This window comes from Gorilla gorilla, chromosome X (assembly GCF_029281585.2).
Source record: "Gorilla gorilla gorilla isolate KB3781 chromosome X, NHGRI_mGorGor1-v2.1_pri, whole genome shotgun sequence".
Classification (NCBI taxonomy): Eukaryota; Metazoa; Chordata; class Mammalia; order Primates; family Hominidae; genus Gorilla; species Gorilla gorilla.
In genome coordinates this window covers 43,361,708-43,386,088 of record NC_073247.2, presented here as the reverse complement: position 1 = coordinate 43,386,088, position 24,381 = coordinate 43,361,708, and the positions used below count along the sequence as shown (strand labels likewise).

Here is a 24,381-nt window from a genome sequence, read left to right as displayed (position 1 = left end):
TCTCTCACCTTTCCCAGTCTCTGCTCCTCTTTTTGAATAAACAGCAGTTTATCACGCACGTACTTCTTCGTCTGACAGACTTCAACTTTCTACCCTGGATTTTTTTTTTTTTTTCATAAAAAGAAGTATCTCTGTCAGTTAACAGTTAACTATATTTTCTTCAACAATGGACACATTGCAGTGCATAAGATTATTTTTTGATGACTTTAAAAGTCATGCTTTGCTCAGATAAGTGTGAAATTTTGCTCCTGGCCAAAGGAGGAAAAAAACACATCATTTTAATGGCATTGTATACCTTCATTCAATTTGAAAAACAAATTATTACACTCAAAATGCCAAATTATTCCAGGTTAGGTATGAAGTTCTTGGCAGCACTATTAGAAAGTGTAAATTTATTTTCTTATTACTAGAGAGCTTTCCTTAAAGTTTCATTAAAATGTCACTGTTTTAAGATTTGTGTGTATATTATGTATAGTAAAGTTGCTTTGTTTTAGATTAAATTTATGGATACATAGTATATTTAGGGGGTAAATAGATATATTGATACAGGCATGCGAAACATAATCATATCAGGGTAAGTGGAGTATCTGTCACCTCAAGAATGTATCCTTTCTTTGTGCCACAAACATTCCACTTCAAATTTTTTTTTTTTTTTGAGACGCAGTCTTGCTCTGTCACCCAGGGTGGAGTGCAGTGATGCGTTCTGGGCTCACTGCAAGCTCCGCCTCCCGGGTTCACGCCATTCTCCTGCCTCAGTCTCCCCAGTAGCTGGGACTACAGGTGCCCGCCACCAAGCCCACCTAATTTTTTGTATTTTTAGTAGAGACGGGGTTTCACTGTGTTAGCCAGGATGGTCTCGATCTCCTGACCTCATGATCCACCTGCCTCAGCCTCCCAAAGTGTTGGGATTACAGGCGTGAGCCACCGTGCCTGGCCCAAATTCTTAAATGTACAGTAAATTGTTGACTGTAATCACCCTGTTGTGTTGCCAAATAGATCTTACTCATTCTAACTAGATTTTTGTACCCACTAAACATTCCCACTCCTCCTGCCCCCAACTACCCATACTACACTCTGCTAAACATCATTCTACTCTCCATCTCCATGAGTTCAATTGCTTTAATTTTTAGTTACTGCATATGAGTGAGCCCATGCAAAGGTTGTTTTTGTGCCTGGCTTATTTCACTTAATACAATATATTCCAGTTCCATCCACGTTGTTGCAAATGACAGTGTCTCATTTTTTTTTTTTATGACTGAGTAGTACTCCACTACGTATATATGTACCACATTTTCTTTATCCATTCATTTGTTAATGGATACTTGGATTGCTTCCAAAACTTGGCTATTGTGAATAGGGTTGCAATAAACATGAGGATGCAGATATTTCTTTGACAAACTGATTTCCTTTCTTTTGCGTATATACCCGGCAGTAGGATTGCTGGATTATATGGTAGTTCTGTTTTCAGTTTTTTGAAGAACCTCAAACAGTTCTTCACAGTGGTTCTACTACTTTACATCCCCAACAACGATGTACCAAGGTTCCCTTTTCCACACAGCCGCATCAGCATTGATGTTGCCTGTCTGTTGGATATAAGCCATTTTAACTGGGGTGAGATGATACCTCATTGTAGTTTTGATTTATATTTCTCTGATCAATGATAGTGACAACCTTTTCGTATTCCTCTTTGACATTTGTGTCGTCTCTTGAGAAATCTCTATTCAAATTTTTGCCCATCTTTCAATCAGATTATTATATATATTTTTTTCTATGGAGTTGTTTGAGCCCCTTATAGATTTTGGTTATTCCTTGTCATGTGGGTAGTTGGCCAGTATTGTCTCCCACTCTGTGTGTTGTGTCTTCACTTTGTTGACTATATTCCTTGCTGTGTAGAAGCTTTTTAACTTGATGTCTCATTTGTGCATGTTTGCTTTGATTGCTTGTGCTTGGTAGGGTATTGCTCAAGAAATATTTGCCTAGACCAGTGTCTTGGAGATTTTCTCCCAATGATTTCTTGTAGTAGTTTCATAGTTTGAGGCCTTAGATTTAAGTCTTTGTTCCACTTAGATTGATATTTTTGTGTATGGTGAGAGATAAGGGTCTAATTTCATTCTTTTGCATATCCATATCCAGTTTTCTCAGCACCATTTATTGAAGAGATGGTCTTTTCTTCAGTGTATGTTCTTGGCACCTTTGTTAAAAATGAGTTTACTTTAGGTCTGTGGAGTTGTGTCTGGGCTCTATTCTGTTCCATTGGTCTATGTGTCTGTTTTTATGCCATTAGCATGCATTTTTGGTTAGTATAGCTCTGTAGTATAATTTGAAGTCAGGTAATGGGATTCCTAGTTTTGTAAACAAGGATCATTTGATTCTTCCTTTTCAAACTGGATGCCCTTTGTTTCTTTCTTTGATCTAGCTAGGACTTGTAGTAATATGTTAAACAACAGTAGTGATAGTGGGCATCCTTGTTACAGATCTTAGAGAAAAGTCTTGTAGTTTTTCCCCATTCAGTATGAAATTAGCTGTGGGTTTCTCATATGTGGCTTTTACTGTGTTAAGGTATGCTGCTTCTATACCCAGTTTTGAGAGTTTTCATCATGAAGGGATGTTGAATTTTTATCAAATGCTTTTTCAGCATCTATTGAAATGATATGGTTTTTGTCCTTCATTCTGTTCATACGATCTATCACATTGATTTTTTGCACATGGTGACCCATCCTGGCATCTCTAGGACAAATACCACTTGGTTATAACGAATGACCTTCTTAATGTTGTGTTGAATTTGGTTTGCTAGTATTTTGTTGAGGATTTTTGTATCAGTATTTGTCAGAGATAATAGCCTGTAGTTTTGTTTTCTGGATATCTGTCTGGTTTTCGTGTCAGGCTAATACTGGCCTCACAGAATGAGTTCAGAAGTACTTCCTCCTCCTCTTTTTCACAGTAGTTTGAGTATTAGGTGTTTCAACGTTTGGTAACATTCAGCAGTGAAGCCGTCAGGTCTCGGGCTTTTCTTTACTGGGAGACTTTTTACATCTTTGATCTCATTACTTGTTATTGGTCTGTTCGGGTTTTGCATGTCTTCATGACTCAATCTAATTTTGAGTTTGGTTTGCTATTCTAGTTCTTTAAGATGTATTATTTCTCTTTTTTTGATACAAGTGCTTATTGCTGTAAACTTTGCTAGTACTGATTTCTGTAGCTCGTAAGTTTTAGTATGTTGTGTTTACAGTTTTTGTTTCAAGAAATTTTATAACTTCCTTATTAATTTCTTCATTGACCCACTGATCATTCAAGATAATATAGATTAATTCCCTTGTGTTTTGTATAATTTTCAAAATTCCTCATTACTGATTTCTCAATTCATTCAACTGTGGTCAGATAAGATACTTTATATTTCAATTTTTTGAATTTAAGACTTGTTTTGTGGCCTAACATATGGCCCATCCTTGAGAATCCTCCATGTGGTGATGAGAGGAATGTACACTCTGCAGCTGTTGGTTGAAATGTTCTGTAAATATTTATAAGGTACATTTGGTCTGTAGTACAGATTAAGTTCAATGTTTCCTAGTTGACTTTTTGCCTGATTACGTCCAAGGCTGAAAGTGGGGTATTGAGGTTTCCAGCTCTCTTTAGGTCTAATAATGTTGCTTTATATATCTGGGTGCTCCAGTGTTTGGTACGTATATATTTACAATTGGTATATCTTATTGCTGAAATGATTCCTTTATTATATGTTGATCTTTGTCTCTTCTTACAGTTTGTCTTGAAATATATTTTGTTTGATGTAAGAATAGCTACTCCTGTTCTTTTTTGGTTGCTATTGACATGGAATATCTTTTTACATCCCTTAATTTTAAGTCTGGCTTTGTAGGTGAAGCGTGTTTCTTGTAGGCAACAGATTGAGTCTTGGTGTTTGTTGTTGTTGTTTTTTTTTTTTTTTTTCTGTCACCGTGTTTTGATTGGAGAGTTTATTTCATTTATGTTCAGTTTTATTATTAAGAACTTATTCCTACCATTTTGTTTTCTGGTTGTTTTGTGGCTTTCTCTTCCATCCTGTCTTCCTTTTTAGTGAAGGCGATTTTTCTCTAGTGGCATGCTTTTATTTCTTGCTTTTTAAATTTTGTGAATCTTAGTATATCTTCTTATTTGAGGCTACCATGAGGTTTACAAACACTATAACCCATTATTTCAAACAGACAACACTGGTTGCATAAATAAGAAAGCAAAGAGAAAACTAATTAAAAACTCAAACTTCGTCTCTTTTAATCTTTTTGTTGTTTGTTTATATCTCATTATACTGTCTATGTCTTAAAGTTATTATAGTTATTTTTTGTTAAGGAACTAAAAGCTTCCTTTTTTTACTCTTTTTATTCAAGATATGAGTAGTTCATACAGCACAATTACAGTATTATAATAGTTTGTGTTTGTCTGTACTTACTGAGTTTTGTGCCTTCAGATGGTTTTTCTGGCTAGTTAAGGTCCTCTTCTTTCCAGTTGATAAATTCTCTTTAGCATTTCTTGTAGAACAGGTCTGGTGTTGATGAAATCCCACAGCTTCTGTCTTGGAAGGTCTTTATCTTTCTTGTTGGAAGGATATTTTCACTGGATGCACTATCCTAGCATAAACGGTCTTTTCCTTCAGCACTTTAAATATGGTATGACATGTCTTAGCCTGTAAGTTTTCTGCTGAGAAGCCTGTTACTAGTTGTTGTTAAGCTTTTTGGAATGTATCTTTTCTCTTGCTGCTTTTAGGATCCTGTCTTTATCCTTCACTTTTGATGCTTGCCATCTAGGAGCCAAGGCCTGAAGTTGCATCTTTATGAATCTATTTGGTGCTCTCTTCTATTGTGGCAGAGCTGGCACCCAAGCCACAATACACAGTTTGTCCCATTCTTCCTTTCCCGTTTCATAAGCAGAGGAATTTTTCCCCATGGCTACCACTGCCTCAGGCTCATGGTGAGTACTGCCTGGCTACCACTGATGTTCACTCAAGGCCCAAGAGCTTTTTAGTTAACTAGTAGTAAACGCTGCGAGGCCTGGGTCTCTCCCTTCTGTGCAGTGGGTTCTCCTCAGGCCCCAGGTGAGTTCAGAAATGCCATCCAGGAGCCAAGGCCTGCAATCAGAGAACCCAGGAGCTTGCTTGATGATCTACCTGACTGTGGTTGAGCTAGTACCCAAGCTGCAAGACAAAGTCCACTCTATTGCCTCTCCTTTCCAAAAGCACAAGGAGTATATCCCCATGGCCACCACACTTGGGAATGCATTGGGCCACACCCAAAGACAGCATGGCTCTGAGTCTTACCCAAGACTTGGTGAATACTGCCTGGCTACTACTGCTGCTTATTCAGGACCCAGGGACCCTTTAGTCAGCAGGTGACAAATTCTACCAGGACTGGATTCTTCTCTTCAAGGTAGCAAGTTCCCTTCTGGCCCAGGGTGTATTTAAGAATGTCATTCAGGAGCCAGGGCCTGGAATGGGGGGTCTCAGGACTCTGCCTGATGCCTTATCCTACTGTGGTTGAGCTTGTGTCCAAGTTGCAAGACAGTGTCATCTTTACTGTCCCTATCCTCTCCTCAAGTGGAAGAAGCAGTCTCTCTCAAAGCTGTCAGCTGCACTGCTAGGGGTTAGAGGATGGGGTGGTACGAGCACTGGTGTCTTTACTGGGTTGTGTGCCCACCAAGTCCCCTGACTTCGAGTCCAGTACGACACCAAGACTTGCCCAGGAATTGCAGTTTTTGTAGCCTAGACTCCCTTTGAAGTTTATTTAGGACCCCAAAGTGCTTGAGCTCACACTGGTGAGACTAGCTGGAACTCAGCTTCTAATTGCTGAGATGGGTGATACCTCCCTGGATAGGGCTGGTCTAAATGTTCCCTCTATGTGCGCTTGATGAATTCTGCCCTGTGTTGCTTCCCACTGTGACAGGGCAGCACTGGGTTCCAATGCAACGTTTCACAATCCTGCGCCCTCCCTCCTGCAAGCACACAGATCGTCTACATGAGACATGGCCTCTGCCAGGGGATGGGGGAGGGGTGGTGTTGGCAATTCGTAACTGTCTTTCCTACCATCTTCAGTGCCTCTTTCCTTGATATGATATTAAAATCAAGTACTGTGATTGCTCACTTGATTTTTGGTTTTTATGTAGGTGCTTGCTTGTGTGGATATCTGTTCAATTTGGTGTTTCTATAGCAGCGGTAGCGGGAAAGATGATTGCTGGAAGTTTCCATTTATTTGACCGTCTTGTTCTGCCTCCCTCCTAGTAAAGCTATTCTTTAAAAATTCTAGCATGTTAGGGTTTTGTGTTAAGTTTTTTTTCCCATGGAATTTTAAAATGGATCTATCTGAGTAGAATTTCAAAAGAATAACTCATAGTTAGTTTTTGTCTAAGTATATATGTGGCTGGATTCACAAAGCTGGGCACACAGGGACTGGTTGATTGCCGCAGGTATCATTGTTCCCTGCTTGAAGTACCCAGGCATTTACAGGTCTTGTCATTGACATGGCTACCTGGTTGTAGGAATAGTCTAAATCCTATGTTTTTAATCGTGGAAGTTTAAGGGATGTCTTTTGCCTGGAAACCAGGGATTTTCTTGAGTTGTGTGAAATTCAAAGTTTATCTGTGATCCAAGGAGTGTATGAAAAGAGCACAGTCACCCAAAGGCTAATGTTAGACCCATCACCTGACATTTTTTGGAAAGTATTTGTTGATCCCAAGGCTTGTGAGAGCTCCCACTCTTACATGTTCTTTAGTCCTTTTTAATGCTTCTATGTAATAGTACCTTTTAGGAATATTTTCTTTGCTGGACTCTAAGTTCTATAGGGTCTGGGCCTATGTCTGATGTACTAGCATATGATTCAGTACCTAGCTCAGATTTATTCATGCTCAATATGTCTGTGACTGATTAAATTAGGGATTTCCAGATAGGTGATGAAAAAGCTGGGAATTACCTCATGAGGGGATTGTAGGGTTTTAAGCAGAAAACGATTTGGTGAAGTATGACAAAAGAAAGACAAATGTTTGAAAGATAATCAAATAGTAGGTTATAAAAGGACAAGGAAGCAACATAAGATTGAAAGAACAAGAACCCAGAATTAGACAAATCTGAGCCATAATTTTGGCTTTACCCCGTTCTAGTTTCATGACAAAGAGCCACATACTCATCTTACATGAGATACTTAGAGGTTAAGTATGTTACTGCTAATCTCAGAAATGCCACAACGGTTATAAAATCCACTCATTTAACAGTGTCTCTCATGAGTATTTACTTTAAAAATATTAAATATTATTTATTGACTATTATTTTTCCTTAGTATAATTCCTGAGCAAAGAACTGAGTAAAATAGATGAAAAGCTCTCACAGGATTGTTTCAAACCTAATTAAACCCGATATTCCCAAAATTTGAGTTATCCAGTATGAGAATAGGTCATAGCATGCAAAATGTGTATGCACAGCAAGCATGTTTTGAGTGATAAGGATGTCGAACCACTCTGACTGGTATATTCCAAGAATGGTTAAACTTTATGTACCCACCCAGGTAGATTGTGGTCTTTGCTTCTTTCTGTATTTACTTTTCCCTTTACCCCTAACTGCCTTGATCATGCCTGTATTTTTTCTCTCCTTCATAGAATCTATATTCATTTAAGTGAATTAATTAGATCATTTAGGCTATAAATCTCTTACTCTTGCTATTCAAAGTAATTCAAATAGACTTGACCTATGATAAAAGTTTTAATTTTTTTTGTCATTTGAACTTTCCTTTTTTCATCCATCATCTTCGGCAGATTAATTATGCACACTAATGATCCTTAAATATAGCTTTAGTTTTCAAAAGGGATAATCGTGAAAATGTATCATTGGAAGTGTGCTTTGTTAAATTGAGTGTATTTTTTTAATTTCAGTTTGGGAAGCAGCATATTGAGAACCTCTTCAGTGACCTACAGGATGGGAGGCGCCTTCTAGACCTCCTCGAAGGCCTGACAGGGCAAAAACTGGTATGTGACTTATTTTTAAGAAAGTTAACTTTAAACTTAGTAGAATTTCAGACCAGAAACTGACAACCTAGTTTTATGACATCTAGTAGAATGACTAGGTACTGATTGAACTAGCAATACCTATTCCTTAGTAAAGCAACCTCGTATGATTTTCATTTGGCATAGTCTACCACCTGCAGAAAAAGTGAAAATTTCAGTAATACAATTTATATTAATAGATATTATTCAGTGTTACTACTTGGTATCTATCTTATCAAATATCTTAATGAAGGCTTTTATACATAATGACTTAAAAAATTATCTTTGTACTTCTGTGTATTTTTGAAGTTATTTTACAATGAACCTGTATGAGTGTATAAATGTGGGATAGCATAATAAGGTACAGGCATTATAGTGTAATACGTGATAGTGTATGTGACGAAAATATCACTTCCTCTTGAACTATTATCTTGTCTAACTTCAGAGCATTCCTGTGAAGATACATGATTGATATACATGATTACAGATCAGTGAAGTCATGTTGATAAAGGTCTTACACTGGGGGGGGGGAAAAGAACTCAAATTGAAATCCCCTGACTGAAATAATCGTCTTAGATTGCTATTCTAAAAAGTATAGTTTAAGCCCCTAGTCTACAGTCATAAATAACTGTTCTACCTATCAAATTCTGCTAAATCATTGCCTTCGTCTCTTATCTTTGCCCTTCATTACAACTCCCCAGCACATGCACATACACACACAGACACACACAGATTTTGTCATATTATACAAACTGAAGCTGTCATTCAAAGTCAGTTAGCAAAAATCCTATCTACCCCAAACTGCCTCCTGTAACACTTAACGCTAAGCCACTCTTCTCTCGGTATATATTGTCAGATATCTCTGGGTTTTTGCCTGTATTGTTTTACTTGCCTGTATTTCTTTCTGTACTTCTGTCTACCCCAACAGTCTCCCAGAAACCTTGATTTCTCCTCAGTAAAGCTTTTCCCAAATTACCTTTGCTAATTTTTCCCTCTCAAATTCCACAGAACGCCCATTTTTGTCTTGTTTTTAGTGTATGTATGACTGACATCCCTCCTCAATTACATTCTGAAGTCCTATACAGAAGAGACATACCTTATGCTTTCATTTTTTATCTTCAACTATGTGAGATTAATACTAAAACTGACCCATTTTTTTCAAGAAGTCTGAACTTGTACTAATAGAAGAACAACTTGATGACATATTGAAATAATAACTTTAGTCAAGGGGGAGAAATTCAGATTTATTACCTTATAGCTGAACTGTTTGCTGGGAGCCAATTTGAGGTCATCGTGTAAACTTGGTCTTAATTTCACTAGTTAGAGATACATTTGTGTGTAATTCATCTCCTATGACTGTGAACAATTTACATATATATGGATACCTAACATATGTATAGAAATCAGTGTTTCTGTGTATCTCATTTCTCCTGTATTCTGAAGTCAGTCCTACTTTCAGTTACCGAATACAGAAGTCCCAGTGTCTTCCAAATGTTCGTGAAAAATCTTTCAAAGATTATGTCTTACTCATCTTGTCCTGGCCCTCTGTTAGGAGGCTGTTGTCTCTTCACTTCCAGGTATCTGCGTGATCACTTCTCCTGTGTTGCAATCCTCTCTGGTCATTTCCCTGACTGAGTCAACCCATCTATCACCCAAAGCAATTTTGTCAGGGTTAACAAATATCATACGTAATGTTTAAGATAATGAATTTCAGATCCTTTTGTAATTCATAAGCATGATTTGGGTGTTTATACTCAGATATGAGATATGCCTTCCTCTAAACTTATGATGTTGGCACACTACCCATTTGATATAAAGAAAAAATCACTAATTTCGGCAAAATTAAAAAAATCCACATGATTTGCATTTATGCATATACATACATAGATGCTAAGACAAAATGAACCTAATTAGTAATAGCATTAAAGAAAAAAAAATATCAAACAAAATATCCATGAGATTGGCCAGTATAAGGTAAGCTAGTGGTAGGGAAAAATCACCAAACGTTTACACATGGCAGTGTAGATTACATAATTTCAGATACTGCTACTAACAGAATCCATTCACCATTGTTTGTCCTAGTCACAGATCTGTCAGCCCTGGTCTGAGGATTTTGCCTTTCTCATAAAGCAGAATCACCTCTAACGAATGCTCCCGATCCCAGAACTCCAATTTGCTATACCTTGTCTTGAATTCTAATAGTTTCTGTAGAGATATATGTTCTACTCCTAATGGGAGGCATGTATACTATAGAACAGAAATTTTAGTATTCTCCTCAGAAGCATCTGCATTTGGATTATTGGCTCAGGACATCCCCAGGGTTAAAAGGAAGGTACTTGCCTTACAATCATAAAATAAGAAATACTCCCCAAGGAGACTCTAATAGGGGCAGATTTTAAGTTCCCACTTCAGGATCAGAAACTGCAGCTTTTTAAAAGAGTAGACTATGTTTGTTTCTAATACGTATGCACATGTGTACATTTAATGTTTGAGTATGATACAAAGGAAAATTTTGCTAAATCTTATGACTATATAATTATGTAATTGACTGAAAGGAAATATATGGCTTTTATCTAACTACTAGGCAGAGGACTGATTTGAGTAATTATTTTCAAAACTTTAAAGTCCTATAATTACCATTAAACTTGTATACTGTCAATCTATATATACACAAGAAGATTGGTTATTTGCTGTTTTTCTTTCACGTATTTTTTGTTGTTGTTGTTGGAATCTTACTCTGTCGCCCAGGCTGGAGTCAGTGACATGATCTTGGCTCACTGCAACCTCTCCCTCCTGGGTTCAAGCAATTTTCCTGCCTCGGCCTCCCAAGTAGCTTAGACTACAGGCATGTTCCATCATGCCTGGCTAAGTTTTGTATTTTTAGTAGACATGGGGTTTCACCATGTTGGCCAGGCTCGTCTTGAGCTCCTGACCTCAAGTGAGCCACCTGCCTCAGCCTCCCCAAATGTCTGGCTGTTGCTTTTTTTTTTTTTTTTTTTTTTTAAATCTAAAGTCTTTTTATAGTCTTATTTTCTTCCTCTTTTTGGTGGAAAGTGGAAAAATATCAGAATGTAAACCAACAACATTCTGACATTCTTGTAGGAAAATCTAAGAGGTAAAAATGGAGATTCTGGTTCATAAGGTTAGCCTTAATGTTTTGTGAAATCAAAGGAACGAGATGTCAATACTGTGTTATAAAGGATATCAGGCAAGTTACCTTGGAGAGTAACATGGCTTTAGCTTAATTTGGGTTGTTCAGCAGGCAGTGCAAATGATAAGGAGTTCTAGGGTGAGGAACTACTTGAGAAAGACCAGGAGCTTTGCTGGAAAGTATAGGAGTTAAATGCAAGACACAGAAATATAGATATTTGTTTGGTGCATGCACAAGGTATTTAGAGAAGAAGGAAATAAATTTGCAAGACTGGGGCTCTACAGACACAGAAAAAAGTTTGGGTCCTGGCTCCATCAATTATTAGTTATATGGTAATCTATATATTAGATATTTTAACCTGAGGTTCACTTCTGTACAATAGGGATGAAACTAACTGCCTTGCAAGGCGGGGATTAAAGGTAGTGCATTCAAAGTACTTGGCACATACTACGAAGTCAATAATATTTATGTTGGACCAACTATGTGACAAGCACCAATCTAAGTGCTTTATGCATATCGACACACTGAATTCTGCCAGAAACCATATGTACAATGGTTTGAGCAATATGAACAATAAGTAGTGCCCTGGACAAGGTCTGTATCCTGTGAGACTGCATGCTTCATGTTTGAGTGAGGGCTTTGGCCTCAAATGCAGAGAAGAAAGTATCTCGAATTCTCTTGTAAATCAGAGCAGTTGTTACTGAGAGCACATGTTGTAACTTGTGTATGCCTCTTGCTAATATTTTCATTAAGTCCATTTTTAACAGATGAGAAAACTGGTATACAGGGAGATGAAATTTTTTATGTAGGCCAGACAGCACAGAAACAGCAAAGCTGAAAATTGAACCCAGGCAGTCAGCTTTGTAGCTCTTGCCGTTAACTGTTACCTATAATCACCCAAATGTTTAGGTGAGAACTTTGTAAGTGGTTTGCATTGGCAGTGGGCTTACTTCAGGAACGTCATTGTTGATGGTATGAAGGAAGGATGAAAAAAATGGTGAGTGAGTAGAGAAGGGAATGAGGTTAGATTTCTCTGGGCAATAGCTAATAATAAGGGCTTGTAGTAAGGTAAAAGAAATGAAGATAAGAGTAAATAAAACAGGTTATCATAATGGTAGAATTTCTAAAACTCTACAACTTAATAAATGAGTTAATTTGTATATTGCAATGAACTATGCAGATGTTGGTTTAAAAATTACAGGATAAGATACAACTTTTGGGATTGAGAATAAAATTAGGGAACCAAAGATGATTGAGGTTTAGAGCTTCAGTGACAAGGACAATTAAGGTAATCTTCACAGAAAAGGTTTCCTTTAACCCTATTTGGCATTATATAATTTTGCTAGAGTCAAATCTCCTTTAAATTTTTCTAAAAAGTTTGGGAATTGTTTTTCTATCTTACTAGAAAATGTTTTTATGCATGCTGATGTTTCTCTCATTGGTGGTCATGCAGTAATCCCCAACTGGGCTATAGAATGAAGGAACAATCATACCAAAATAGGCTTTGTAAAGAAAAAGTGTTGCCATTCTTAGAGTGGTTGGTTTATGCTAAAAATGTACCAGGCCAAGGACAATTAGCGCAAAGTATTTAGATTCATTATATTAATGCCTCACAGGCTCTGTTCATTTACAATATTCAAGCTTAATAGTGAAATTATAAATGGTTTCATTTCTAGTGGATTGTCGGTCTCTCTGCTGGTCAGTGAACACTCTTTTGTTTTGTTCTCAGCCAAAAGAAAAAGGATCCACAAGAGTTCATGCCCTGAACAATGTCAACAAGGCACTGCGGGTTTTGCAGAACAATAATGTAAGTAGTACCCTGGACAAGGTCTGGATGCTGTGACACAGCATGCTTCATGTTTGAGTGAGGGCTTTGGCCCCAAATGCAGAGAAAGTATTTCAAATTCTCTTGTAAATCAGACCAGTTCTTACTGAGAGCACATGTTGTAATTCGTATATGTCTGATTGTGGCTAATATAATTCAGGAAGCAAATGCATGCTGCCACAGAGGGAAGGGAAAAGACATAGACCTGACCTGATAGGCTGCTCCCTGTTTTCAGATTTTACTTCATGCAGCTGTGTTTGGTGGACAAAGTCCTGCAGTGAACTCGGTTTCTTCTCTTTCTTTGCTTTTGTTTTTCTTTTTTCTTGCCTTTTCTTTTCTTTTTTTTTTTTTTTTGAGATGGAGTCTCACTCTTGTGTCCCAGGCTGGAGTGCAGTGGCGTGATCTCGGCTCACTGCAACCTCTGCCTTCTAGGTTTAAGCTATTCTCCTGTCTCAGCCTCCCGAGTAGCTGGGATTACAGGCACATGCCACCATGGCTAGCTAATTTTTGTATTTTTAGTAGAGACAGGGTTTCACCATGTTGGCCAAGGCTAGTCTCGAACTCCAGACCTCAGGTGATCCACCTGCCTCAGCCTCCCGAAGTGCTGAGATTACAGGCGTGAGCCACCGTGCCCGGTGAACTCTGTTTCATATGGTAGTGTTTTGTGCAAGAAATGGATTTTACCATACCAAATATTTATGTACTAAATGTGTTCAAACCTGATAATGATGTTTGTTTAAATCAAGCCAACACTTACTAAACGCTGTCTCCAAGCATATAAATTATACAGAAACATCACTATTTTTACTTGGGGTAAGAATGGCAGATTTGTTTTTTTTGGTTTACATTTAACTGGATTAAAATACGTGGGTTGTGTTTGAAGAAGTAAACAGTCACAGCTAAATCAAGTAGGCAGGTCAGAGGAGTTCTAATCTCCTCTGAACCACTTGGTGACTCTTCCCCTGTGTCATGGCATTGGAGGCAGTCGTCCTTTCTTATTAACATCCTAAAATCTGTCTAATCGACCAATACATTTCACCAGGCACTTAGTAGCTCCCTAATTACATTACCCCTCTCTTTCAAAGATAAACTCAAGTACATTGAGTACGTTGATCACTTACTCTTAAAATAACCATAAGCAGGGATAGATTAATAATAACATGTACTCCCCCAAATGTTGCTCAGCTTATCTGGCAGGGAGATGACATTACGTAAGATATGGAAATGGAAACTGTGCAGCAATTAATTGGCTGATTTTATGAATTCAGGGTCATTGTCACCTTTAACCTATGAAAGTTATTTTACAGAGATGTTTGTCTTATGAAGAAATTAACTGTAGCTTTTTCACTTTGCAGCCAGAATAATCTATGAACTGATTTTCTTGCTTATTAGTCTGATGGACTCTTTGGAAATATCAGTGTCATTGACATTATGAAAATTATTAACAATATTAAAGTTATGCAAAGAAAATGTCTTTGAAATATCAAAATATCATATTCTGTTTCAAAATGTAGCAGTGACGAAAAGAGCAGAACACAGAATTATTAGATTTAATTTATTTGATGTAGCTTGACTGTCCCCAGCAAGAAAATGTCATTTAAAAAAACAAACTTTTGGATATCCTGTAAAACTCAATCCTGGATAAAGAAAATGCGGTACAGGTCGGGCGCGGTGCTCAAGCCTGTAATCCCAGCACTGTGGGAGGCCGAGGCTGGCAGATCACCAGAGGTCAGGAGTTCGAAACCAGCCTGGCCACCATGGCGAAACCCTGTCTCTACTAAAAATACAAAAATTAGCTGAGTATGCTGGTGCATGCCTGTAATCCCAGCTACTCGGGAGGCTGCGGTAGGAGAATTGCTTGAACTCAGAGGCTGAGGTTGCAGTGAGTGGAGATCGTGCCACTGCACTCCAGCCTGGGAGGCAGAGCGAGATTCCATCTCAAAAAAAAAAAAAAAAAAAAAAAAAATTGGTACACATACAGCATGGAATACAATACTATGCAGCCACAGAAAAGAATTAGATCATGTCCTTTGCAGCAACATGGATGAGTCTGGAGGTCATTATCCTAAGTAAACTAACACAGAAACAGAAAACCGAATAACACATATTCTCAATAAGTAGGAGATAAACACTGAATGCACACGAACACAAGGGAACAAAGAGCCAGCAGCAGCTATTGTTGGGGAACTTTGAGACTCCTACGTGATAAATCACGTAAGGGTGTATGGGGGGTGTTACTTGCAAGTATGTTTTGGGAGGTTTTTTGGGCATACATGCTCTGGTTGTACATGCTGGTACACATACCACATCTCATTGGCATCTAAAATCTCCACCCACTGGTGTGTGGATTTTTTGTTTGTTTGTTTTTTACACTATTATAATGAGCAAAAGAATAGGGCAAGTTTTTGGAGGAGTGTGTGCATGCTTGTCAGTGGGGAAAATCCCTAGCGTGGTTATCTCTGGCGAGGGCCTGATAAGTCCCCTTTGGGGCTAGAGGAGCCCAACCACAAGGCTAGACATAATCAGTGTGGCCAGCGTGTGTATTCATTGTCCGTTTCGCTGATTGTCAACAGGCAGCACTGACTCAGTGAAACAGCAGCTTCAGGACTTCTTTTCTCAATGGGGCTCCCTTTCCTGCTCATTTCTGGCTATCTGCCTACTCTAAGGGAACCAGAAAAATCCTGGCAATAAAACATATAGAAGGAAATTTATATGACTTTGGGATAGGCAAGTATTTATGATACCTGAATCCAAAGCATGTTTCAAAAAGAGAAAAGTTAACTTGGACTTCATCAAAATTGAGCTATTGCTATATTCTGGATATGAGCCCTTTGTTTTGAGTTGCAAATGTATTTTCCTTTTCTGTGGATTACCTTTTTACTCACTTCAATGGTAAATATTAATAAAAACAAGTTCTCCACTTGGATACAGTTTATTCTTTAAAACTTTATATTTTTATGACCTGTTGAAGAAATACTGGCCTACCCAAAGCCATTATGATACTATATTAGGTTATTATCTATAGAACCATTATCGTTTTACCATTTGATTTTGGATCTGTGTTTTACCTGAAATTGATTATTGCATATGGTGTGAGGAATAGGTTAAGACTCAGTGTTTATTTTATTTGAAGTCTAATTAACACACCATTTACTAAAAATAATGCTTCCTCATTGCTTCACAGTACTAAGTGTGTCATTAAAAATTTGTCCGTACATATGTGGGTCTATTTTTGCACTTCAATTCACTTCCATTGTTCTATCTCTCTCTACACACACAAATACCATGTAATGTGGAGTAATGTAGTTTTATAATACAGCCTAGTATCTGGTGAACTAGGTTCTCCCACTTTGTTCGAGATTTTATTGGTTATTGGCCCTTTCTATTTTTGTATTTGTTTTGTAATCTTTTCCATTTACATGTACATTCATTTTAAGTATGATTGAGTTAAATCTATAGAGAATAATTGACACATTTACATATGGAGTATCCCAGTCTTCTGTTTTTCTTGATTTTTTTTTTTAAATTTTAGGTTTTATAGAATGAGAAACTAAAATTGAACAGGAACACAAAAGGTGTTCACAAATTCAAGAATCATATTTAAGAAATGTTTAACCTCAGCAGTAACTGAGGAAATTTAAATTAGAGCTGTAATGAGATACCAGTACAAAATTACCAAAATGACTGAAGTAGACTACTAATGCCAAATGTTGATGAGGACATGGATCAACTGGAAGTCTCACAATTAACTTCTGGAAATATAATTCAGACAACTAATTAAAGAGTTGGGCATGATCTACTAAATGTGAAAACGCACATTTCTTACCACCCAGCAATTCTATTGTAGACATATAAGTTACAGAAATACATTTCCAAGTTTGCCAAAAACACATATATATGTGAGAATGTTCATAGCAGTTTTATTTGTGATACCCCAAACTGGAAGTGACTATGATACATTCTCATGATGGGATATTACAGAGCAATGAAAATGACCAAATGATAGCTACACACAATATACAAGATGAAGTTGTTAAAATGTATTTGAGTGAAATAAATCAGACAAAGTATACCTACTATGATTTCTTTCAATTAAATTTCAAAAACGGGCAAAATGTTTCCATGGGTTTAAAATTGAAGAGAGTGGTTAACTTTTGGAAGGAGCAAGTCAGTAAAATGCATAAGAGAATCTTCTGAGGTGCTCACTGTTCCATGTTTTGACCTGATAACTGTTACACATGTGTATTTACTGTAAGAAAATGCATCAAGTTGTACACTTATGTATAATTTTCTATATGCATATTACACTTCAATTAAAAGAGGAACTTATGAGGGGAAAGTAAACCTGAACTTAAAACCTCCAAAACTCCACGGGCCATATATATAAATCTGATCATACACCCCATGTTTTCTAATGAAATTATTAAATGAATATAAGTGAATATAAAATTAGAATATGATGTCCTATGAATCTCTTCAGGGAAGGCCACATTTCTTACAGAAAATATAGAACCTCCTAATGTTTTAGTAGGGAAAAGGCCCCAAAATAATGGCTTAAATTTGAGAAAGAGTTGTTCAAAAGCAGATATTAACAATGCTTTCGTCTGAGCTAGGTCTTTAATGGGGAGCTGCATAAGATGCTGGCCTATGCGTTAGAGGACAAAACCTCAAGACATTCTCATGCAGAAACCAAACTTGGAACAAAGGAAACTTTACCTTAGCCTGTGGCTGAACAATAACACATGGATTTTCAGAAGTAAATATAGGCTGGGCGTGGTGGCTCATGGCTGTAATACCAGCACTTTGGGTGGTCCAGGCGGGTGGATCATGGTGTCAAGAAATTGAGACCATCCTGGCCAACATGGTGAAACCCCATCTCTACTAAAAACACAAGAATTAGCTGGGCGTGGTGGTGTGCACCTGTAGTCCCAGCTACTCGTGAGGCTGAGGCAGGAGAATCACTTGAACCTGGAAGCAGAGGTTGCAGTGAGCGGAGATTGTGCCACCGCACTCCAGCCTGGCCACAGAGTGAAAAAAAAAAATGCATTATCTTATAATTCTCCATTTTGTAATAAGTATAAACAAAAATGGAAAACATTCATAAGTACAACTTTAGTTTGCTTATTAGGAAGAATAAATCAAAACGCTCGAGCAGGATTTTTTTCTAAAGATGAGCTTGGGTGTGTTCTATATCAATAAGCCTGTGCAGGATATAAATAATCACATTGAAAAAGTCCTATCCAACTTTCCTTTTAACATTCACAGGTATATAAGATGATTGATTGGTGTCAGAGCAAACACAACCCTTTGTGTCATAGAGATTACAGCCACATTGTAGGCAATATGAAGCATATATACTTAGTGACAGTTAAGTGAATAAAAAAGAGATACATAGAATAAGAGGTCTGAAAAGACCTTTTGGTTCAGTTCCTATATGAGCAGAGACCTGGAGAAAGGGAGTGAGCCTCGGAATTGTCTATAGGAAGATGGGTTAGGCACGGGAATAAAGACCTTAAGGTGAAAAAGCATTTGGAATGAGGACTCAGCAGGCAGAGTAGACTGAGTGTAGAGATAAAGGAAACATAGCAGAGATAGTGGAGCAGAGAAGGTAGTAAGGTGGGGGTGAGAAGAAGAAAGCATGGTGAGCCATTGTTGGCATTTGGACTCAGGTCTAAATGAGATGACAATGACTAAAAATCAAAACACTACTAGAAATTAAATGGGTCATAAATCAGGTTATTTTAAAAATCAGTAATAGTTCCAAGTCTTTGCTATTGTGAATAGTGCCACAATGAACAGATGTGTGCATGTGTCTTTATAGCAGAATGATTTATAATCTTTTGGGTATATACCCAGTAACAGGATTGCTGGGTCAAACGGTATTTCTAGTTCCAGATCCTTGAGGAATCGCCACACTGTCTTCCACAATGGTTGAACTAATTTACATTCTCACCATCAGTGTAAAAGCATTCCTATTTCTCCATATTCTCTCCAGCATGTTTTGCTGACTTTTTAATGATTGCCATTCTAACTGTTGTTAAATGGTATCTCATTGTGGTTTTGATTTGCATTCTTCTAATGACAAATGATAAGCATTTCTTCATATGTCTGTTGGCCAAATGTCCATCGGTGATAGACTAGATTAAGAAAATGTGGTACATATACACCATGGAATACTATGCAGCCATAAAGAATGAGTTCATGTCCTTTGCAGGGACATGGATGAAGCTGGAAACCATCATTCTCAGCAAACTAACACAAGAACAGAAAACCAAATACCACATGTTCTGACTCATAAGTGGTAGCTGAACAATGAGAACACATGGACATATGGAGGGGAACGTCACACACCATAGCCTGTCAGAGGGTGGGGGGCTAGGGGAGGGATAGAATTAGGAGGAATAACTAATGTAGGTGACGGGTCGATGGGTACAGCAAACCACTATCGCAGGTGTATAACTATGTAGCAAACCTGCACGTGTACCCCAGAACTTTAATAAAATATACAAAAACATGAAAAATCAGATAAAATGAAAAATCAGTGATAGAATACTAACAAACTTAGAGTGTCATTTTATTCAAGAAAGTTATAGTCAATAACGAAAATGTATCGCATAGTAGAAATGCTGCTAAATCCATGAAGAAAAATTGATGGAAATATATTTTTAGAGCCATTAATTCACCACTGTCAAGTTTACGACATATTTAACAGCTACAGAGAGTACAAATAACTGTAGATTTAATAGTGATTTTCTGTATCTCGACACTCTAAAGCATAGTAGATATTTCTATAAAATATGAGCATTATCAATAAATCTTCCTATGAAGTTGGATGTGCAAGAAGAGCAATAGTTTAAAAATTTCAGTTACATTAACTAAATTCAAGTCTGAACTCTTAACAAGGCATTCAGAAAATCGTATGTCTGTCATTATTGGGAGTGCTCTCCCCTAAGCCTATGGAATGGCCAGAGCTCAGTAGATCCACATGGTGTCTTTCATAGGGCAAAAGCATTTTCATTTTCAGTTCATTGAGGTAACCAGTGATATATTTACTATACAATTTTAAGGTATCTTTTGAAGTCAAGTGTATTAACTGTCCTGATATTAAATACGTGGCATACAGAAAAAGTTGAAGAGAGTGTAATGAGGGGAATATTTATAGAAACGTGGGGAGGATTAAAGGAAGAAACAATGGTGAAGAATGCAGGGATTCACATGAGTTAATAACCTTTACTATATCTAAGCCTAAGCAGTTAAGGGGAGAGGGCTGTTAATTTGATAAAATCCCTCACGTTGGGAGAGCGCCACTGGACACAACTGTGAACTGAGCCCCTAGGTATCTAAAGAATGCTGTTATTTTCACATCATTGCCTGGCGAAGTTGAGAGAAGTGATACCTTAGTCTCTCCATAGAATCTTCCAGTGTTTTGCCAGTGCCGCTCCTTAGTTTAGTCTAAGCAGAAGTCCAAGGTTAAGAGATTCCAGGTGATGTAGTCATCACATACAAAGAAGAGGTGACGAAGTTTGGTGGGTTAGTGAAGTAGGAGTGGAAAACAGTATAATCGGCATTCCAGGTATCTAGTTCTGTTTTGTTTCTGTGCGAAATGAGGACTTGAGAATCTGCATGCCGAGAACTCTGATGTTGGCTCGGGCCCAGTCTTGTTGGATGCATCAGGAAGCCAGTCACCTTTGAGGCCATACCACTTCTATTTGATGACAGAGAGTAGACGTGGTTTCTGGCTAATTTGGGGACTAAGGACTCCTTCCTATTCTTCTGGAGAAAACCAGAGCCAGAAAAGAAAGACACGCTGAGAGTCACTTCGGGTATCTGCTCTTCGTCGTAAACTTATTAAAGGTATAGGAAAATAGTAAAAAAAATTTCCTGCCACATACACAAATTATAAACTGACAATATATTTGAATGCAGTGAAAATGTCATTAAATTCACACAAACTTTCAAAATTCATGTTATTTAATAACAACAGAAACTAATAATATACTTATAAATTAAGTTTGATTAAGGTTTGTTAAACCAAGAGCATAAAACTACATTTGTGAAGGAAAAAGCATTCCATATGAAAACCCATGAGAAATGGCTCAGGCTGTACTGCGAGGCTGAATTTTTGTCTTTGATTTTGATCTTCATTAAAAAGATAAATTGAATCAAGCTTTCAAATAAAAATGTTACAAAAATGCTTTAAGGAAAGCAGGAACTAAAAGAAATAGAAGAAACACTAAATAAAATATAAAGCTAGTTCCTTATAATATGAAATAGATTAATATCTTATGAATGTGATCCGGACAAGGAGGGAGAAAAACAAATGTATGCAGTTTAAAAATGGAAGGGAAATATTAACTATGAGATATAGAAACAAAAAACGGTTTCTACACAGAAATACATATATGTTTATTATAAAAAATGAAGTTGAGGCCGAGCGCGGTGGCTCACACCTGTAATCCCAGCACTTTGGGAGGCTGGGGCGGGCAGATCACCTGAGGTCAGGAGTTCGAGACCATCCTGGCCAACATAGCAAAACCCCATCTCTACTAAAAATAAAAAAAATTAGATGGGTGTGGTGGCTGACGCCTGTAATTCCAGCTACTGGGGAGGCTGAGGCATGAGAATCACTTGAACCCATGAGGCGGAGGTTGCAGCGGGAGGTGATCATACCACTGCACTCTAGTCTGGGGGATCGAGCAAGACTGTCTCCAAAAAAAATATTTTTTTTGAATACCAGTGATAAGTTTGTCCACACACCAAGAAATTGATAATTGCTATTAGAAAATCATATGAACAGCCTCCTAATTCTATAAACCTATCAAAAGAAACCCTGGTTTAAAAAAATCACTCAAAAAATTAGCCCTCTCATTTTTAAAGGAATATTAGAAGTGTCTTTTCAAAATTGATACTTTTTGGTAATTTCTGGATCATTAGGTCAAGGTCATTTTGTCTTCTCTTTTTTCCTTAGGGTCTCCTCCATTTTATCCTGTCCCTTTGCCATAAATCACTAGTTCTAGCATATTCTGTAGTTCTAAACTAGCTCCTCAGTTTAACCCTGTTCCTCAGTTTCCTTTCCTTTCCCTGTCCTGGCGTTTAACCTGTTATCCTCGCTTGAATGCCACTCAGCTTATATCTGTAGAGCTCAGACACTACGTTTGTGTTCCAATTTGCATTCTTTGTGGTGGCTGTTTTAGCATGAAGTTATCCCTGCTGTCAATAATGTATTTTGGAAAGCCACTTATTGAGAAGAAAGTACTTCTAAGTGCAGTGATAACTTTATTGCGGTATTTGCTGAGAGCCAAGCTCATTTGTAGTAGTTGGTTGTGATTTTAAAAAGCAAACAAAATACAAAATCCTGAGAAATGGGAGACTATGCTACTAAGTGGTTATTCTTGTCTCTACATCAGCTCTAGGTAAAAATGTATCCACAGCTTCTTTTTATTTACAAGTTTTTGAAGGTAGAGCAAATCCCAGCTAGGATGAAACATCTCTTATACAGCCATTCTATTATTTCTTTGCCCTGTCCCCCTTTTGTTTGTAAGTAGTGCCTTTCATTAGGCATTTTAAATTCAGTTCTACACTTAACTCTGTTCTCTCAAAGATATTTAGTGGATAATTTAAACTTTCCTTGGATATAACTAAGTTCTAATCAGTGAGTATTCTCTATTAGATATTTGCACTTTTAATAATTTTGTGTCTAGTTTAATGATTCTTTGTCTGGTAAAGGAACTTAGAAATTACGAATTTGATAGAGATTTAACTGTGGTGCTTTAAACTACCCCCCTCCTCCCCACGATGTATTATGATCTGTCTTCCTTTCTCCAAGGTTGTGTCCTCGTCTTCCCTCTTAAGATTCCCATGCTTACATTTTATGAATTCCGATCCCTTTTATAAAGATTCATACAAAAGGTATAGTGTTGAAATATACCCTAGGAACATTACCAAGACTTTGCTGACTTAATATAATTTAATATTAACTGACACAGTTGTAGATCTAATAATTATGTTCATTGTACCAGCTCATCAATTGTCTATCACAAGGTGATAAGTTTTTACCAAGTAACTTCAAATCTACAATGTGGGATACTACAAAGCAAATAGAGTCATTGCTATACATTAAATCACAAATCCGAGGTGAGTATTTAAAAAGCCTAGGGTGGAAATTCAGATGGCAGCTATGTTCAAATATTTACTTAATCCCATCATTGAAAATAGTCACTGAATTAGATTGAATGGTTGTCAAATGTCACTGATCTGAAAAATGATATACTGTTCACATGCTGGCATATAATGTTAGATAAAGAGGATTCTAAAATGTTCTTTAAAACTAGTATTTTATGTGTCCTTTAAATATTCAGAAACTTAAATAGCCATATAATACATATTTTGGAGCATGTCAGAATATATTTGATTATAAACTACTTCCATTTATTACTCATAAAATCTAGTATTTAAGTACAAATTCCAAATTTAATTTGTTAGACAAGTATTTCTTACACAAAATTGTCAATCCACACAATAGGCCTGTAAATTATCTGCACTTTATATGAATTCTCAAGTTTGCAGAAGAGGTAGATCTTGTTAACTCTGTAACTTATCAACTATAGGGTCTTTTCCAAATGATTCCGTGACTTTGATCCACTTTGTCATCTGCGAAATGCATTAATAGTAAATGTTTACTTCTTTCAAAATACTTGTTATGGAAGATACAAATATACAAACATAATCTCGTATTCATTACACTCAAATTCAGATGCAAGGTAATATAACTACTCTTAAATCGCAGCATGTTCTCATTTAAAATAATTTTCTGGGTGAGTTGTTTATTCTTCCCATCCCCCTTAGTATACCTCTTGCTTTAAGGGAAAATAGTATTGATGCATTTTTTGTATATTCAACTTAAAATTGAGATAGCCAGTTACCTATTATGTTCACATATGGAGGTCTGCTGGGATAATAATTATATGACTATAAATAGTATTGTTTAAAAATATTTCTTATAATGTCACTCAAGTATCTTTTAAGATTTTAATTGTAGCTATTGTTTTTTTTTTCCTTGAAATTAGTATACATGACTTGAGCTTAAAAAGTTGGGGCTATATGGGTTGATTTTGTTGTTAAAGTGACATTCTATATTGCCAGATAAAAGATACGTAAGTATAAAAATTCAAATTAAATAATATACTGAAAGTATATCTTTCATTCTAAATTGTGAAAGTATTGACGACAGTGTCCATTTACTCAGGCAGTGCCCTCTAATATATATTCTATATAAGGAATTTTGTTGAGTTTAGTTAAAACAGCTACTTTCCCAAAAAGTTTAGTTCGCATTTTATTAATACGTTCAACCAGATTACCTGTATCAAAACTTCTATTTTGATATATTTGTTTTAAT

At 36.9% G+C, this 24,381-nt stretch overlaps 1 protein-coding gene and 1 non-coding gene across 9 annotated transcripts in view; both read left to right on the top strand.

The window, feature by feature from the left end:
- DMD (dystrophin) overlaps nt 1-24,381 on the top strand; it is a 2,091,067-nt gene that overhangs the window by 353,172 nt on the left and 1,713,514 nt on the right. For all 8 annotated transcript variants that reach the window (XM_055376532.2, XM_055376533.2, XM_055376528.2 and 5 more), the window contains exons 3-4: nt 7,900-7,992; nt 12,891-12,968. In XM_055376532.2, the coding sequence (XP_055232507.1) occupies nt 7,900-7,992; nt 12,891-12,968 (171 nt within the window). The remainder of the gene's footprint in view (nt 1-7,899; nt 7,993-12,890; nt 12,969-24,381) is intronic.
- Nucleotides 9,725-9,823, top strand: LOC115932575 (small nucleolar RNA U13). The gene has a single exon (XR_004068838.1). It is a non-coding gene; the product is annotated as a small nucleolar RNA U13 (small nucleolar RNA).